Genomic DNA, 18,598 nt, shown 5'->3' on the forward strand with positions numbered 1-18,598 from the left:
AAACATAATTGTTACCTAGTGTAACATCTCAACCATCAAACTTTTTGAAATTCATGAACTTACTCTTATATTTGTGACTTCAACATCCGCTATTAATGATGCACAAATTCTTCTCCTCTTAGGCATGAAGTGTTGTTTGAGCCACCAAAGGCTTCTCAATTTTTTGCTCTTCCGGTTTCTTCTTCCAAACCTTTTCTGAGTCATTGTTTTGACTAATAGAGTTGCTCGTTTGATTTCCAACACGGATGAACTCACAAAATTGCTTCTATAGTTTCTTGCAATATGACCGTTGTTATTAAAATCAAATAATGGAGCAAACACATTTTTGATAACGAAGTTATTTCTTCTAATTGGACCTTTCGTACAATCTACAACCTTATGACCAAAATGATTGCAATTAGAATAGTAACAAAAAAAGAATGATTGAATCTAGTATTTAATCCTTGTCCTCTTGGTGCTTGCCTTTCGAATCTCCTGTTTTGCCTCTTGACCTAAGTAAAACCATCATTCGTCTTTCTACTCTTTTTAGTTGTTGCAACTACTTCTAACTTTGAACTTCTGAATCCTTTTTCTTTCGGATTCATTGCTTTTGACTTCAAAGATTTTTCTGCACTCTTTCCTTTTTGTTCTTCAGTAAAACCACTATCGTTTTTTATATATAGTGAGTCAGTGACCTCCGACTTCCAATAATCTGATCCAATCTTGCTATACACTTTCTAAATTTTATCTACAGCTGATTTTTTGCTTTGTCAAGATTGTTTCTGAATGCAACAATCTCTACCTCTAGTTTCTCATACTCCTTATCTATGTTTAGCAGCTTCTTTGTCAACACTTCTTCAATCCTCTTTGCTTCTCCTATTTCAACTTTCAATTGAAGGACCATTAAACATTAATTTCCACTCAAATTAAACATTAATTACCATTAATAACATCTCCAGGTAATGAGCAGAAATCAACAAACCAGCTTAATTCAAATTTCTTAATGATGCAGCAATTAAAGGATATAAACAAACATACATTCACATTCACACAATAAACACCAGATATACGTGGAAAACAAAGATAGGAAAAACTATAGTGAGAATTGCTGCTTGGATCTATTGCCCAAATCCAGCCTCATTAGGAGACACCAATCTCCTAATGTATTTGTGAGCACCAACCCATTGGAGACACCAATCCTCTATGCCTAGATCTGAGCATCAACTCGACAATGAGGACTTCAGTCTCAATAATAAGAATGATATGAATTGAGGACTTTCAACTTCAACACACAATTTGCATTTGATTTGATCAACCTCAAAACACTCTCCTACACAACATGTGATATTTTGATAACGACATACATAAATCGGATATTACACAACATCATTCTCAAATTTGCATGATATGAACTTATAACCTCAGATTTACTCTTAGAAATGAATCTAAGGCACCTTTATATATGTGTTACAATTACAATTACATCCATAATTTGGCCCAATACATATCTAATCATTTCCAGGTCAGCCACACAAAACCTTGTTTGCTAAACGTGTAATAGGCGAGGTCCAATTAGCACACGTGCTACTCAAAACAAAAGAACGTGTCACATGCTTCACAGGGCAGCTAAATCTGGTCCTTAAGGTTGTCCACGTGCAATCTCCGGTGGATACACACCCTCCGATTTATCTACAAGTCAGCCATGTCAAATGTGTAATATATTTGAGCTAAAAAGCTCATACACGGTTCCACACAAGGGAAAACGTCTTCACAATCCTATTGAGGATCTATCTGGTCCCAAAGGACATCTAACGTCAATCTCTAATAGCACGAGCATCAAACCATTGCCTCATCATTCCAAAACACGAACCTGGTTTGTCAACAACACAATAACCACATTGACAAAACAAGCATTATGTTCAACTGCACCACAACTCTGGAATCTTTGGATACTAATAAAATATGTGTAGAGATACATTCCTTTCAAATTGCAGGACATAACTCCTAAGCACGAGGGAATGTGGGTCACAATAGGTTACTAGACTAGGCTCACTATCTGGGTTACATACCTGAATCACTTCGAATAAGACTTTCTGAAACACTTCCATCTACATGAATAGGCATATCCCAATTGAATCCACAGTCATACAAATTTAGAGTACTGCTGCAACCCAAAATGCTCTGACATGACAAGACAATAAAATACTTTCTTCAACCTTCCAGATTCCACAGAAATAAGCAACATGTTTGAAACTCAACAGATAACTTATGTCCAATAAACCCCCTCAGTGACAACGTTACTTTGACATCAGTGACAACATATGTCCAACAAAACTAAGTGAGGACTTTGATGCTTTTAGTGGAGAGTGAGATGTAGATTATTGATTGTATGGTTGTAAGGTAGGAGCATTTGGGTTCACAAGCAATCTTGCATCATCCCAAAACAAATAAAGACAGGTAGAAGAATTTTGATTCTGTGTATGAATTTCCAAAGGGATAGTATAAATGGATGAAACTAAGAGGCAAATAATTGTTCTAGGTTACTTTTGTGCCGAGATTTCCAACGATTGCATAATATTTTTTTAGTTGTTGCACAATAATTTTGATTTGATTTGCATCGCCTTTAGATGTTTTGCCAGATATACTTGTTGCTTCTTAGGTTGATGTGTACGATCCTTGTTGTTGCACACTTGTTCTTGGTTGCATTTATTCTTTTAAGCCTTTTTCTAACAGTTGAGACATGAAGTCCTTAAGCCATTTCATTTGGAATGAAGCAGATGGAGTTGGGGAGTTTTATCCCAAATGGCGTGGAAAGGTTGTCTAGAAAGAAATAGGAATTTGAAACTCTAGTAATCTTGTTTAATTATAGTCTTATCTTGTAGACAAATTTTCTTGGAAGATGAATAGTTAGTCTTTGATGATTGGGGATCATGATTGAGTCATCCATAAAGGCATTTGGGGCCTAAAAGATGAAGACAAATGGCTGCAAAGATCAAAAGTGTAGAGGCAAAGATACAAGCAAGTCATCCTTAAACTTAAATGTGTCGTAAATTGGCAAAAGGTAAAATGCTAGCAAGAAAAGGAAAACGACAAAATGGGGGTGTAATAGAGAAGGCCAACCATGCAGAGTAAGAGACATTCTAGAAAATAGGAAAGGCATAGATTAACTAGTAGAACAAAGTAGTTAGATTATCATCCATCTCAATTCATAGAAAAGGCCTATAAGGTATTTTTTTTCTTTTCTGTGAGGTAGAGTTTAGGTTATTTATTGGCATGATTGTAAACGATTTGAAATGCTAATTTTTGGTATTAATTCACGTGATGTTTCTATTTGGCATAGAATGCCAACTAATAACTATTTAGGCTGCTAAGTTAGGTTTTTTTCCATTGGAACTCACTATCTAGATTGCATTAAATAGTATCATATGATGGCTTTCCTTGTAGAGTTATGTCTTGAAAGGCTTTAGAGGATTTGTTGTAGGTGTGAGAAAGGCCTATAGAAAGTTGTGAGAAGTCATGGCACATAGGGATAGACCAAGGGCTCCTAAAGTTGTAAATATGGTAGAGATCTTAAGTATTATAATCAAACTTGATGTGATGGTGATGTTGTCTTCATTGGTGTAGATCGTTATTTGAGAAATGTTTCAGCTGCTAGGTTAGGATATCTTTCATTTGACCTCCTACCTAGACTACATCGAATGGTATTACAACAAAAAGAAGAGAACACATGTTGAGGATGTAAGTGGTGGTGAAGAAGTTGATGACAAAGAGCTTGAAGTAGTGAGCATGATAGATGAACTTCAAAGCAGATTTTCGAGGGCTATTGTGAAGATGGGTGTAATGAAATAACTTGCATAAAAGAATAATAGGAAATATGCTATAGATAATACTTGAGAATATTATGCCACTTCAAGTGGATTAGCATCCAAAAGTCTCCAAGAAGAACACCATTCGCAATATGATCGTAAACTAACCACTAGCTCTTACATAGACCATACTTATGCCTTGGATGCAACCCATGCCAACTTAAATACCCATAAAAGATTATATTAATGATAATATAACTTAATTAAGAGTTAAAGAAGCTAAAAGTTGATTACTCGTAGTTGTAACACTATGCACACCATTGGATTAAGGGCATAGCATGTCTCCCTCTTCACATAAGTGTTGTCCTCAATGTTGATCAATTTTGGATGCTTTTGCACAAAAGTGAAATTTTTTGACGTAGCATCTTTGATTGGACAGTTCTTCTATTTGATCATATGCTTTGTGATTGATCTTGTCCACAACCTCATGGTGCTTGTTTGAAGAATCCCTGTAGGATCCAAAATTATTTTTGTCTTCCCATCAAGCTCTAGTAAGTCACTTTATGTTGCAACTGTCTCACCTTGTGTTGCAATTTTTTGTTTGATAATCTTCTTCAAACATGAAACATGAGAATTGGATATATTTTTGTCGACATAGGTAACTCCTATTTGTATGCTACATTGCTAGTCCTATGCAACACCTTATAAGGAGTATGCTACTTGGGTGTAAGCTTGTAGTCTTTTTGCTATTATTTTAGTGAGATTTGCTTATGTGGCTGTAATCTCACCAAAGACTAGATTTCCCACTTCAAAAGTGTTTTCTTCATTGCTAAGTTTTCCTTGAGACTAGCAAGTTTCTACCTGATGTCGAATGTGTTCTGCAACTATTGGAACCTTTGGGTGTGTCCACAATGGAGAGTTGATTGATAGTGTCTAGTACCCATGTATAAAGTCAGATCCCAATATCTTTGTGACCCATTTTCGTTGCTCAGATCATGACGTTTGCTTCAAAAAATGTTTGAGACTATCTTGACCTGTCTTTACCTTGAAGTGCCTTTCCATTACATAAGGTCTCCATTTTTTGGCTACATACAGGACACCAACATTTGTTTATCATAAATTTGCTTCAATGATTTTTTACCTTTAAATTGATGGCTTTCAAATGTTATTGGTCTTCCTTCTTGCATGAGTAATGTTGTAATTGTTCCTCCTAGGTTTTTCTATATATTGAAGTGTCAAAAAAATTACCAATCCTTTTTCACAGAGAAATGGTTTGAAGATAAGAGCTCATAAAACTATGAAATGTAGATGGTGCATTTGTGAGTCCAAAAGACATTTCCCATAATTCATAGTGGCCCTCATGGGTTCAAAAAGTTGTCTTATGTACATCTTCATGTCTAATTCTGATTTGATAAGAACTAGAACGAGGATAAAGTTTGGTATAATAAGCAACACCATAGCTCATGCAATAAATCATCAATTATTGGAATGGGAAACTTATTTATTATGTCTACTTCTTGAGCTCTTTGTAATTAGGACACATCTTCCAAATGTTGTCTTACTTGCACACCATTACCACAAGAGAGGAGTAAGCACTCTTATTGTGCTTGGCAATATCTTCCTCTAGCATCTCTTGCACTATCTTCTTGTCATCACTTTTTTGTACATATGGATATCTATAGGGCCCAATGTTCAGCAGTTGTCTCCTTGTTACTAGTTGAATGGCATGATCATGATTTGTTTAGGAGACAATCATCTCACCATCTCTCCAAAAACTATTTTCTTGTAAATTTGGTGTTGCAGAAGCTTTTGATTACTATGCTTATATTGAAAACAATTAAGCCACAAAGCCATCTCCTCCGTGCTAAGCATCTTTTGCATTTCATAAGATATTACCCTTGCATGTGATCCTCTTAGTTCATTATGTTCCCTCTAAGTAAAAATGCATGAATAGCACTTGGAAGCTCATTTTAATTGTCCCCCAATGTAGAAGCCATTGGATTCCCAACACAATGTTTGTTGCACCCATAGAGAGTGAATATGTGGCAATCAAGTTTATGTTCTCCCATAGATAATTAGTGCTATGGTATTATCTTGAATAACCTTGACTATTAAATGAGTACATGTCACTTTGTTTTCTCAGCTTTTATAGAATTTTCTTGCCAAGTCGAGATGTTGAGTTTTCATAGTATTTGGGTTTTTGGTCAAGTGCTAAATGAGTTTGACCTTGTCATTTGTGCCACAAGGGAACCTAGGATAAATGCACTAAAAAGGCAATTTTGACATTAGAAATTTTGTTTGTGTGGCTTTCTAAGCTCTATTAACTCATGTTGGAGAAACAAATAAGTATTACAACATTGTAGGGAAAATTGCAATCGAAGATCAATTTTGTGAAATTTTGAATTTGTAAGTTAGTTGCTTTTTTCCTCGAGCATATAAAATATTTCTAATTTTCTATCATGTAAATTGATATTTACAATTTTTATTGCTGATTTCAAAAGTTTAGGTGAATCATTTTTTTAGTTCTAATTTTTTCTTCTTTAGAATATAAGGTTACATTTTAGGGAAAAATATGTTTTTTTTTTCAAATTCATTAATTTGATTGCTAATCAATTGCCATATTATCGCATTATGTTTCAATTTTTCAAATGCATCTAAATTTTACATGATTTGTACAAAAGATGTTCAAAGTGTTATATTTTTTAAGTGCTAAATTGTGTTTTTATATATGTTATAGGTTAATTTACAATGTCATCCTACTTTGCATTAGTTTTCAACTCAACAAGTGGAAGCCACCCTATTGGAAGTAAACCCCTTGTAAGTTGAAGCCTTGCTTGGAAATATGCAATCATGGAACCAGTAGTAGGGAGTGTGATTTGTACCTGGGGTTCAAATAAAGCATAATGTAGGCATTAATCAACTCAAACACCATAATGATGGCATTCCTAAAATTGATACCTAGTTGTGTTAGAAAGCCCCAAAAGAGGTGGAATGAATGATGAGAGAACTTGCATTATTGGATGAGAAGAAATTGGAGAGGTCAAAGGCTTTCACAACCATAGAAGTAGCCATTGCTCTTGATTTGAAAGAAAAAAAACTATATGTGGCACATCCACTTCATCTTGCTTGAGTAGAGCTTAGTCAGATTTTTTTGTTCCTAGAAACATAGCTAGAGCACAACGTTCATTGCAAGGTACAAGATCAAAGGCATACAAAGAAGCAAATAATACATGCATAAACTTTTGGTATTGTAACAACTTTCCCTTAAACATGGCAAAGAGTCCATATTTGGAATGTTTGGTGACTACATTAGTAGTTGTAGGGAAAGGGTACAATGCACTCTTCAAAAAAGTTAAGCTAGAGGTTGCTCCAAAATGCTATTATAGATGCAATAATTATTGTGGAAGATCATAAGAAGTAGTGGGGAAAGTTAGGATGTACAAGTTTTACAAATGGGTGGACAAGTGGAAGGAATTGTACCTTAATCAATTTTTTGGTGGCTTTAAAAGGTGAGCAGATTTCTTAAAGTCAGATGATGCCATCAACAAAATAAAGTATGGTAAACTTTGAGCTCGGTTGGAGGAGATTGTTTTGTAGGTGGGCATACAAAATGTTGTGCAAGTTGTCATTGACGATGCAATGGCATATGCGACAGTTGAAAGATTGCTTCAAGAGAGGCATTTGGCAGTCTTTTGGACAACTTGAGCTTTCTATTTCCTTGGTCTTCTTTTAGAGGACATTGGTAAAATTGATTGGGTGAGACTAGTTGTAGAATGTGCAAGGAATATAACAAAACATATTTATAATCACCCTTGGGCTCTCAATTGATAAGAGTTCACACCAAGGGGAAAGAGCTTGTGCGATTTAGTGTCACAAGGTTTGCAACTAATATTCTAATGGTGTAAAGCATTTCTAATTCATTGACATCCTTGAAGGAGATGTTTGAGTTACAACATATTCAAGAAATATTGATGGAGAGCACATCAAAAAGAAAGTTAGTTTTATTCATGATGTCTTTTCCTAGAGAGCTATAGAGATTGCGAAGTTAGCTTCAAACTTCAATTTAAATTTCAAATAGAATCCTTAATTTGTAATTTTCAAAATTATTTAGTTTCATTGTAACTTGTAAGTTTGTACTTTATGGGTGTTGAAGTCTTTGGTGAGGATTGTTCGCATGATGGATGGGGACAATGCCATGGATAGGGCCAAAGAAGATCCAAAACTATTACAAGGGGGATACAAGCATATTTGCCCCTATTTGGGAATCATTGATTGTAGGTTGAACAATAAATTTCAATCTATTCATGTAGAGGGGGTGCAACCTTATCACCAAGTTTTTCTTTTCTGATAGTTTCATAGATACTAATGGGGAGGTTATGGAGGGACTTTCAACATGCATCAAGAGGATGACATTGCAGTTGAGCTGTGAGACCTCATTATTCTAGAATTGTAAGCAAGTTAGAAGGAAGCTCTTTTATTTGTAGCCAACCATTTGAGGAAGATACACCCATACACTGGGTATCTTACAAGTTACAAATTACAATTATTAATAAAATATCTTATTTGTAGGTTCTTGGTTGTACAATTAGGGTGTAAATGCTCCAAATCTCCAAAAGTTAGCCTTTTGAATTTTGTTTCAATCTTGAAGTGCTTTTGTTTGTGAGTGCAATTGTGTCATGCCCCGTTCCCTTTGATCAAGTATAATGGATCCTTTATATTGTAATAATATGTTTCTGTTTAATAAGACTGATCCTCTTTAATTAATTTTGTTTTATTAGTAGAACATGTCATTTGTTAACAAAACAACAGTATAAATATTTGGATTATTAATTGTTTATTTACTCATCATGATCGATTGAGTTAAAATACATTAAATGTTATTAATCTGCAAATTAACAAAGAGATTAATTGATACTTACAATAAGGAGGCAGAAAGATTATCGATTCCCATAAATCTGATTGTGATCAATACAACTAAAAATGATGTCAATCGCTGAAGGAATTCGAAGTATATAACCACCAGTACGATTAAGATAACTAACCATTCCATTGGTTAGTTATCCAAATGGTAGTTTATCATCAAATATGATTTACATAGTCTCCTCACCACTGGTTAAGGAGGAGTTGATTTAGTAGTAAAGAATCCATAATGCATATCAGTTAAGACCTTAACTAACAATCTCCAATTAATGACTTGAATGCACACCAAAGGATGTGATGCATCAATATGGAAGGGATGCGATTATAAGTGGGAGATTGATTATTGTATATGCAGCAATTAGAACGGTTTAGGAAGGGTGCGATTGCCAAAAGACATGAGATATGTCTTATACAATGCAACCCCTCATTCCAGGACGCAGTTATAAGACCAGCCTATCATTCATTGGAGGCATCACACATTAAGCCAAGAAATAAACGAGAAGAAATCACAGGTCTGATGACAGCGATTGTAGAAGCGAACAAGAAAGCAGCCAGTCATTAGTAACCCGGGTATGCTGTATCATTTGGATGCATCTCTACTGTTCCTATTGGTAGTATATTAAAATGCATTACTTTATTGCAGCATTCCATTCTATTCCTTTCACAGCAGTCTAAAGGATGTGATAGCTTAGGAAAAAAGACTAAACTTATCAGAATTAAACTAATCATATCTTATTGGGAACCAATCATGATTAAGTATGAATAATATATCAAGTTATGCATCATTTATTATAAATATAAAATATGTTTCTTTAGATAATATTCAAATAATGTAGTAACATAAGAATACACCCTTGTGGAGGAAGGGTATGGAATGTGATGGAGGGGTAACGAGGGGCTCGTAAGTAGGCCATCCTAGGATGGTCTTTACATGGAGTAGTCAAGGAACCCGGTTGCATTCTCTACCCATTTCCCCACAATACATGATAGCATGGGAGAAGCGGACTTGAATGGCAAGCAAGTGCGAGCCGCCGAGTGAATTAAGAAGGTTGTAGAAGGCAACCTTTCTTGGGCTTGTGTAGAAATGGCTCCAAGCAAACCTTCATGTCTCTTTCTCTCCAACTTTATGTATTTTAATCTTAGTATTTGACCTAACCCTAGCCATAAGATGAATATGTATTTGTATTTGTTCTTATTCTTTACATGCAGGATTTACACACGAGTTCATTTTGTTTAACAAGTTGATTGATTGGAAAGTTCAAACCCTAACCCTAATTAGTAATTTTTGTAATTTACGTATCTAGGTAGAAGTTAGTGCAATTTGGGAAGGGGATATTACAAACAGGAGTTTAATACCATTCACATAAAGAAGTGCAAAAGGTTGACTTAATAATGCCTCAATTATCTGGTTTTTGTGTAATAAACTGTCAGGTTCTCACAATAAAGTTGGAGGACAAATCACAAGAGCTTATTGATTTTGATGAGATTGATCCCTATAGTGATTGGACCACACATGATAATGTGCTCTCCTTGTTTATAGAATGAGATTGCTGATTTTGAAATGTTGGCTATGGAAGATGTGGTTGCAATAGAAGTAGGAGAGATTGGATGGTCATTGGATGACATTGATGTGGCAGAGGAGTCATTGGCATCTAATGGTAAAGTGGAGTCAGAGGTGCAACCTTCTAGGTAGAGTGATGAGCTACAACTGAGTACAAGGAATAGAACTTGTGCCCCCCTAATTTTTCACTAGAACGGGGAAGGGGAAATTGTAAAATTTTGTAATATGTAATTTGCTTAGATATGCAATTTATAATGATTCTTTTCAAAGACAATCATTATAAATTCATAATAGTTATCACTTATTATTATTAACTAGCTATTGTTTTTGCATAATGATGTGATTTTGTACTTTTTATGTATTAAAATCTAATAGAAAAAACTCAGTTGATTTTTTGTGGATGGTGACACATTTTGTAATTGAAGTTTGCATAGAATTGTGTTTTTTTAAGAAATTTAATTATTTTTCAAGTTGTCGCGTCATAATTTTTGATTTGCAAGGTCCAACTACCTATCCAAAATATGATTGATAGTGCCCCCATCTGCAGTCATGACCTGAACTTTTGGAGTTGGATAGATAAAGCAATTCAGATGAGCATCTAACTTTTTGTTGATGAACTTTTGAATGCTTCATGAATCTATCAACACTATGATTCTCCTTCAAACAAACCACTACCTTGAGAGGTTGTGGGGTGCTAATACCAGGAAGTGCTTGACAAGAAATGGTTTGTGTTGCTGTAGTTTTTCTATAAAATTTGTCTGTATGATAGTGAGAGCCTTTTTCTTATTTTGTGCACAGTCATTGGTACCAAATGAATTATTGTTGTTCTAGATATAAGGAATATTGTAATATGGACAGAGAAAGAAGCTTAAAAATTAAACCACAAAATAACACCATGCTATCTATTTCAACACTCAATACATGGCTAATATATAGCCACTTACATATCCAAACAACCTCCTATTTAATAGGGAGGTGTTATAACAAATATCCCGGAATATCATTCACAGGTATAACACATTAACCACTAACTATTGTGATATATTGTTATTTCAACAATATATACGACTAACCATCCAAACCTATATTAGCGAGTTGTTTATTAACAACATCACTATTACAATAGTAATTACCTTTCTACATTTACATAATTACTAACACCTCAAATATAATGTAAACATTACTTTTCCTAACATTCCCCCTCCTCAATGTTTACATGGCAGAAAAACATTCACACGCTCTTCTGCAGTATGCTCACCCTTGTGGCATGTCCAATTATGTGACTCATGACCTTGATCCAAAAGAAAGGTTCTCTCCTCCCATGGTTTTAAACAGGCTCACCACAAACCTTGACATGAACAGTAACATCCACTCACCTATTCCCCTTGTGTGGTTTTCTGGATCCTCCCACAAATCCTTTCAAGATCCATGAACTGACTTACTTTGGTGCTTTTGTTCGCCACTATCCTTGCACATCAGCGAAGTTATATAGAAAACACCATACATATCACAAATGGGAATGGAACATTGGTTATATTCCCCCCCCCACAATGTGAAATTCCACTTATTCACACAACCAGGAACACTGAAAAACAAAACATATCATGTTGCATACTAGAAAATAAAGTGCCACCAAAGCTAATAAGTGGCCCCGTCGTTGCTGACTGACGAGAGGACGTTGAATGTCCTCCAACCTCCGATGCCTCCTACCTCCATTCTTGAACTTATCTAAAACACATATTCTTCATTACTAGGACATGATAACTCTTCATCATGGGCATGGTTTTCCCAATCAGTTTCTTCAGCTAAGGAAGCATGATGATCCAGTTTATCATCTAGTAGATCTTGTGCCCTCTTCTTACAATTCAAAATTACATGTCCTATTTCATTGCAATAGAAGCATTTGACTTTTCCTTTTGAAGGAATATGCTTGGATTTGTACTTGCCTTTTCTTGCTTTGCTATGTACAAATAAGACCTCTTCGGATTCTGAGTCTTCATTATGGTCAAGTAGAGTAGATATGACCCTTTCAAGGCTAATAGTTACCTTGCTTAATGTGAACACCATTCCAGACATATGTTTAGGCAAACTATTCAGAAGGATTGCTTTAGCTTCATCATCTTTTACTTTCTCATTAATCCCAGCTAGCTGATTTAAGAGAGAATGAAACTTACTGATGTGATCTGCCATTTTTGTACCTTTGTCCATCTTCAATCCATACAATCTCTGCTTCAATGTTGTCTTGGCACTTTTTGCTTCAGATCCAAAGAGCTTGTTTAATTATTCCCAAATCTCTTTTGCTGATTTTGCAAAATCCACATGGTGTAAATATGCTTTTGATAAACCGAGACCAATAGTTCCCAAAGCTTTCTGATTTTTGACATTCCACTTCGCAAGTTCATTTGCATCAGTTGGTATGACTGAGTTTGGTTTGACAACATCCCAGAGATCCTTTTCTATCAAGTGTAACTGCATCTGTATCTGCCAAGTATGAAAGACTCTTCCTTCAAATTTCTCAATGAGTTAATTTGTCCATGATTACTCTTTTAATCAAAGGTGTCGGCCTCAACCGATAATGCACCTTGACTATAGCACTTTGACACAAAGACAACTGATTTTCCAACAACAATACCACTAGAAGACTATTAAAATTTTATTTTAATTTCTAACATAGTTAGAAACTATAATTAGAAATTAAGTGTATTAAAACACAACTTTAAATATTGACTCTATAAAAAGAATAATTTTAGCCACCATGAACAAGCTGGATAAACAGTTGATCTTTTCATGTAGCAACTGTGAAGGAGATCTTCAGGTTGCTAGGCTTTGATTTGCTCCTCACTCATCTAAAGTCACCTCAACAGGCTTGGAGGAGGGCGTGGTTAGGGATTTCAAGACTCAGCAGTGACAAACAAAATACAATATGAAGCTGTAAATCAACATAACAAGTGCATATGGAGTATTATGCAGCTACTTGGATTTATTCAATACATGAGCAGTACCTCAAAGATGCAGAGCCGTTCTGAATGTAAAGACCAAAGCAAATATCGTAACAGCAATTTCCCACTCCAGGTACTGACTTATTGTGGATCCTTATGTGGGATATCAAGCACGTTTCCTCTAATTCGAGCAAAATCCACTCTTTAGTGTTGGTGGCGGTGGACCAATGGGTGCAGGGATCAGGATCCAAAATGTGAAGTGCCTTCTGCGTGGGGGATTTGCCAAAAAAAACAGGACCAACAAAACAAAAGAACAGTCTATCATGCACTCTTCAGATACTGAGCATGCGACACGGGGTGACAGTCAATAATAATTGAAAGGTGCTTGCAGTGGATCAGTCTCTAAGATCTTTCAATCACGCAAAATGATGTTTGATGCTGGAGCTCAAAAGGCTGTGAAACTATTACCTGTCCTCTAATAGTTACCATGCTCTCCTTCACAAATATTCTACCTTCGCTACGTAATACAAAGGATTTGCAGGCATTCTCAGTACCAATAAATGTAAGTTTGATATGAAATAATCATCAGCATAATAGGCACATATATTCTCTCCTTATCACTAAACAATAGGCATAGAGACCCGCTCTGATACCATATTGTAATATGGACAGAGAAAGAAGCTTTAAAATTAAACACACAAAATAATACCATGCTATCTATTTCAACGCTCAATACATGGCTAATATATAGCCACTTACATATCCAAACAACCTCCTATTTAATAGGGAGGTGTTATAACAAATATCCCGGAATATCATTCACGGGTATAACACATTAACCACTAACTATTGTGATATATTGTTATTTCAACAATATATACGACTAACCATCCAAACCTATATTAGCGAGTTGCTTATTAACAACATCCTATTGCAATAGTAATTACCTTTCTACATTTACATAGTTACTAACACCTCAAATATAATGTAAACATTAATTTTCCTAACAAGGAAACCATTGTCACATCTTGCCGACTTTGAATTTGATTTACATCAAAAAGATCCTCTGTTTTATTTATCTGCATGCCAGGACAGAAGAATCAGATATAGAAGTAGCTCTGAACATGCATACCTCATGTTGGATGTTGATCCTTGATCTCACCTAGAAATAAGTCCATTCAAGTTCTTTAAATTGGTGGAGTTTTGAGTCAATAAGGTATGCCTATTGCATAACATGATCAAGAGTTTTATTTGATTATTCAAGCATTGAAGAAGCGGACACACTATTAGCTGTCTAGGGAATTTGTTCAATTCATGGACTATCATGCACTGTAGTTTATTAACAACCAAGGAAGTTCAGCCAAAAACACATGACATGGGATGAGTTCTACATAGTTACTAATTTGTTTTGAAACTTAGAAGTGGTAAATAGAATAGGGTCGTTGATGCATTTACTAGATGTCTTTTGTTGCAGAGTAGAGGTTATTGGATTTCACTCCATGAGCAAGTTGTATGAGAATGATGTGAATTTTATAGAAGCTTGGACAGCATCTATGAACCTAATTGGCAGGGATAGAACTCCATGGTTAGATTATTTCGTTTAAAGGGCTCTGCTGTTCAATTTGAAGTGGAAAAAAATTGACACAACTATGTGAGTTACTATTAGCAAAGATGAGTGTGGATGTGAAAAATGTTGTGCAAGGTTGTAGAATTTGCCAACAAATCAAAGCAAAAGGTTAGATGCTCTCAGTTTGGCTTGGGGTTCTAGTGAGATCTCAATCATTTCATTGAGTTTCTATTGGGATCTGTTGGCCTTATTTGTAAAGGTTTTGTTGTGAACTTGAAGTATTACCTTGATTGATTGTTTTTGGTTAGACTGTTATTTGTCATGGGGAAGTTTTGCATGCACATATGTGCACCATCACAGACACACAAACACACATGCACACGCACACACAGGGACACCCGCATGCACGTGCGCACACACAAACACACACACATGGACACGCATGGACACAAACACACACCGAACATTTTGTCAAGATGTCCAGGGAGACATTCCCCATGGTGAGGGAGTATCCCTAGGATATCCTAGTCTTTGCAAAGAAAAGGGGAATGATTTTGAGTGGGCTCAAAATTGTCAGCTGCAGACTTTCTTCTATTTCCACCTATTCCATATCTAACTCCGAGTTATCCACTCACAATGTCATGATCTCTCAATTAGCTGAGTTTATGCAAAGATTTTTGTATGATTGGGGTTCTAGTTGGTTCTTGTCTAAGTTGTTGGCTTCTCCACTAGGACCCCCTGGGTCTTGGTTTGGTTTCCCCTGATCCGGGTCCGGGTCTGGGTTCAGTTCTCCTTGGGTCAAGACAGGGTCTGGCTTAAACCCTGTGGGTTTGTTCCTACCGAACCCAGAAGAACCTGAGAAGAATTTCAACGGATTTTGTAGAACCCGTGAGGAATTTGGTAGAAAAGACAATTTTTGTTGACTTTTTTTAACGCCAAAAAGGAAAATTCGACCCCCCAACCCTAATTTGATTTCTTAAAACACTAAAAAGGTAAAACCTACTTCAGTTTTGCACCATAGAATGAAAAACATAACTTCTTTGCTTCATTGCTGAACTTCGTTTTTTTAATCAGTGATGGCTGATTGTTGTAGCTTTTCATTATTATTTTTGAACTAAATCATTAATATTGTGGTGTATTTACTGTTTTGTTATATCATTTGAACTAAAACTTTAATATATGATGGTGTATTTTGCTATGTTATTTGACTATTAGCATAGTGGTGTATTTTGAACTCAACTACTGCTGCAAATATGCATATATTTTTTATTTTTATATGTTTTTGTATTGATGAACCCAAAACCCCAAAAACAATTTTGGCCGAACCCGTGAACCTGAATCTCAAACCTTAACCTGAGCCCAAACCGGATATGGCAACTTAGGTTCTTGTTGTAGTTTGTTCTTAGCATTGTTTCTGTCTTATGCTCTTTTGGCTGCTTGGAAGTTTTTTTGGAATATCCTTTGAACTATTTCGTAGACACGTATAGATTTTAGGTGATTGAGTATTTTGATTATGCTAAAAGAGTTAATATCATTAACTAGAGCATCTATTATTTCCTAAAATCCATGTACATGAGTTGGAGGTCTTGGTAATAAGTGGGACATTTCTACTATGGATAATTCATATAACAATTCTTCATGCCATCTATGCATACACTTTGATTGCATGAGTAAATTTTGCTTAGTATTAAACGTCATGATAATTATTTGACCTATAATCATTTTTTGATTTTAATTTTAAACCACAAAACTGGTATGGGTTATTCTGTGCTGCAGAAGTCATCTCATTTGACGTCTTATTATATATTATCTAACATGTTTCTCTGCTTCCAACAGAATGTTAAAGCGTATTTAAGAAGAGGCACGGCAAGGGAGATGCTTTCTTACATTAAGGATGCGATTGAAGGTATAGTTGGGACTTTTTCTTTTGTCTAAAATTTGTGTCAATTGTTTTGAAATTTTGTGATTCTTTTTAACATATAATGACTGCATTGCTATGGTTAGATTCTATTGTCAACACTGTCAAAAGGCTGTGTCAAGTATAATCTGAGTGCCTGATGGGCTGTGTGTAGCCACTTTTAGAGCACATTTAATTGAGAATAATAAATTTGAGTTTTGTAACATTTTCTTAGAAAGGTGTAGAACAGAGTATGGAAGAAAAGGCACTAGTTTCAGTGGAAGTTGAAATAAATCAGTGGCAATTTGGAAATTTTAAATCAATTTGGATTTTGTTTAGTCAATGAAGATGGACATATTCTTTCAGAATTATTTTTGTTTATCATATGATCTTATCTTTGGCCAAAGAATTTCAAAGATGTAGGTATGCTCTGATACTATCCAAATAAGCTTCTACAATATTGATCACCCCGAAATCAGATGGACGCTACATAGATACATGTCTATATTGTATGATTCATGCAATTGATTGGTCAGTGATTATTACTTGTGTGATATATATCGCTTTAATCTGTAAATTTTGACGTCTTTATTATGCTTTGTTTTTGATGCAGATTTCAAGTTTGCTCTTGTGCTTGAGCCAACCAACAAAACAGCAAGCACCGCGTTAGAGAGATTAAAGAAGTTTGTTTTATAGACTTTGAATTTTTTGCTCTCATGAAAGTAACTTCAAGTCAGGGATGATTGAGGGTTGCTAAGGCAGAATGTTAGATTCTTTCAGGTTTATTAAATTTCAGTTCTAGTGATTAAGGTGATGAAGCCCGGCGGCCAGACAATTATAATTTCACTTCTTGTACCTTGTAGATGTCTCTATTTTTGATTTATTGGTGCACACTATAGAGGGAATGCAGTTGTTTAACTGGTACAATAGAACAATTGGCTCAGGATACAGTTTAAATAAGCTACTTGACACATACTACAAGGATTTCATTGTAGTTTTGGTCACATCATTCCTAGTGAACTTAAGCTGTGTTAAAGGGAATGGTAGATTGACATAGGTGATTTATTCAACCTACCTCACAAGGATCTAGTTTTTCTGATAAAACTGAACATCAGGGTGATATGAGGGCTGCCAGGAAGATTCAGTGTGTACATCAGAGAAGCAGTTTTGTTTATGGTAAATCTTTTCGACTTGCCATGAGTGAAGGTTCAAATTCACAAATGGCATTCAGTGGTTATAGAATTGTTGCTATCATCATTTTTTGTATTGGGAATATTTGCATTGAAGAATGGGAAATTCATTCACTGTAATGTAATGCCATAGTATATGGTCATCGCAACATCCATGTGGAATTTGAAGGTTCAGCCTGATACGCTTATTTTTCCTTTCACCATGGTATTCAATTGGAGCCTTGTGAATAATTTAATGGTTATTACAAAGGAAAAAACCATTTTTGAGTAGAGAAGTTTCCTTAATTCCAGATGTATTGTCCACTTTAACAAGGATATAATTATATTTCACTTAACAGATATTTTTTAAAGCAGGCATTTTGTTTTTACTGGACACGATTTTAAGTACTTTATATGAAAGGCATATATCTCGAACTAAAGCTGTTGCTTTTGGACAAATTCGTTTTCCCCCTTTACAATGTATATTATGTAATGACCCATATGAATAACTAACATTAATGTTTGCCATAAGGCCTTAAATTGCTCTGGAGCATTGGGCTTAGGTGATTTGGAAGCAAGATAAAAGTTCGATTGTTGACAAACAAGGTTATAAATGTTTGCCAGGTTTGTTGTGGGCCAAGGTTAACTGACCGGTTTTGGAGTTTTCTTGTTGCAAAAAGATTTCCAGTAATAGCCTTTGGAATGACTGAACTAGGCATTTTCTTGGAATAAACATTTTTTAGAAATCAGAATAAATTTG

General features: G+C 35.2%; 1 protein-coding gene across 2 annotated transcripts in view; it reads left to right on the plus strand.

The window, feature by feature from the left end:
* The window catches only part of LOC131060607 (outer envelope protein 64, chloroplastic), a 134,554-nt gene extending 116,176 nt beyond the window's left edge, over positions 1-18,378 (plus strand). For both annotated transcript variants that reach the window (XR_009110398.2, XM_057993907.2), the window contains 2 exons: positions 16,609-16,678; positions 17,283-18,378. Coding sequence is in view for 1 of the 2 variants with exons in the window: in XM_057993907.2 (XP_057849890.1) it covers positions 16,609-16,678; positions 17,283-17,365 (153 nt within the window). In the remaining variant the exon portion in view is untranslated. The remainder of the gene's footprint in view (positions 1-16,608; positions 16,679-17,282) is intronic.
* The last annotated feature ends 220 nt before the right edge of the window (positions 18,379-18,598 follow it).

This window comes from Cryptomeria japonica, chromosome 2, assembly GCF_030272615.1.
Source record: "Cryptomeria japonica chromosome 2, Sugi_1.0, whole genome shotgun sequence".
Classification (NCBI taxonomy): domain Eukaryota; kingdom Viridiplantae; phylum Streptophyta; class Pinopsida; order Cupressales; family Cupressaceae; genus Cryptomeria; species Cryptomeria japonica.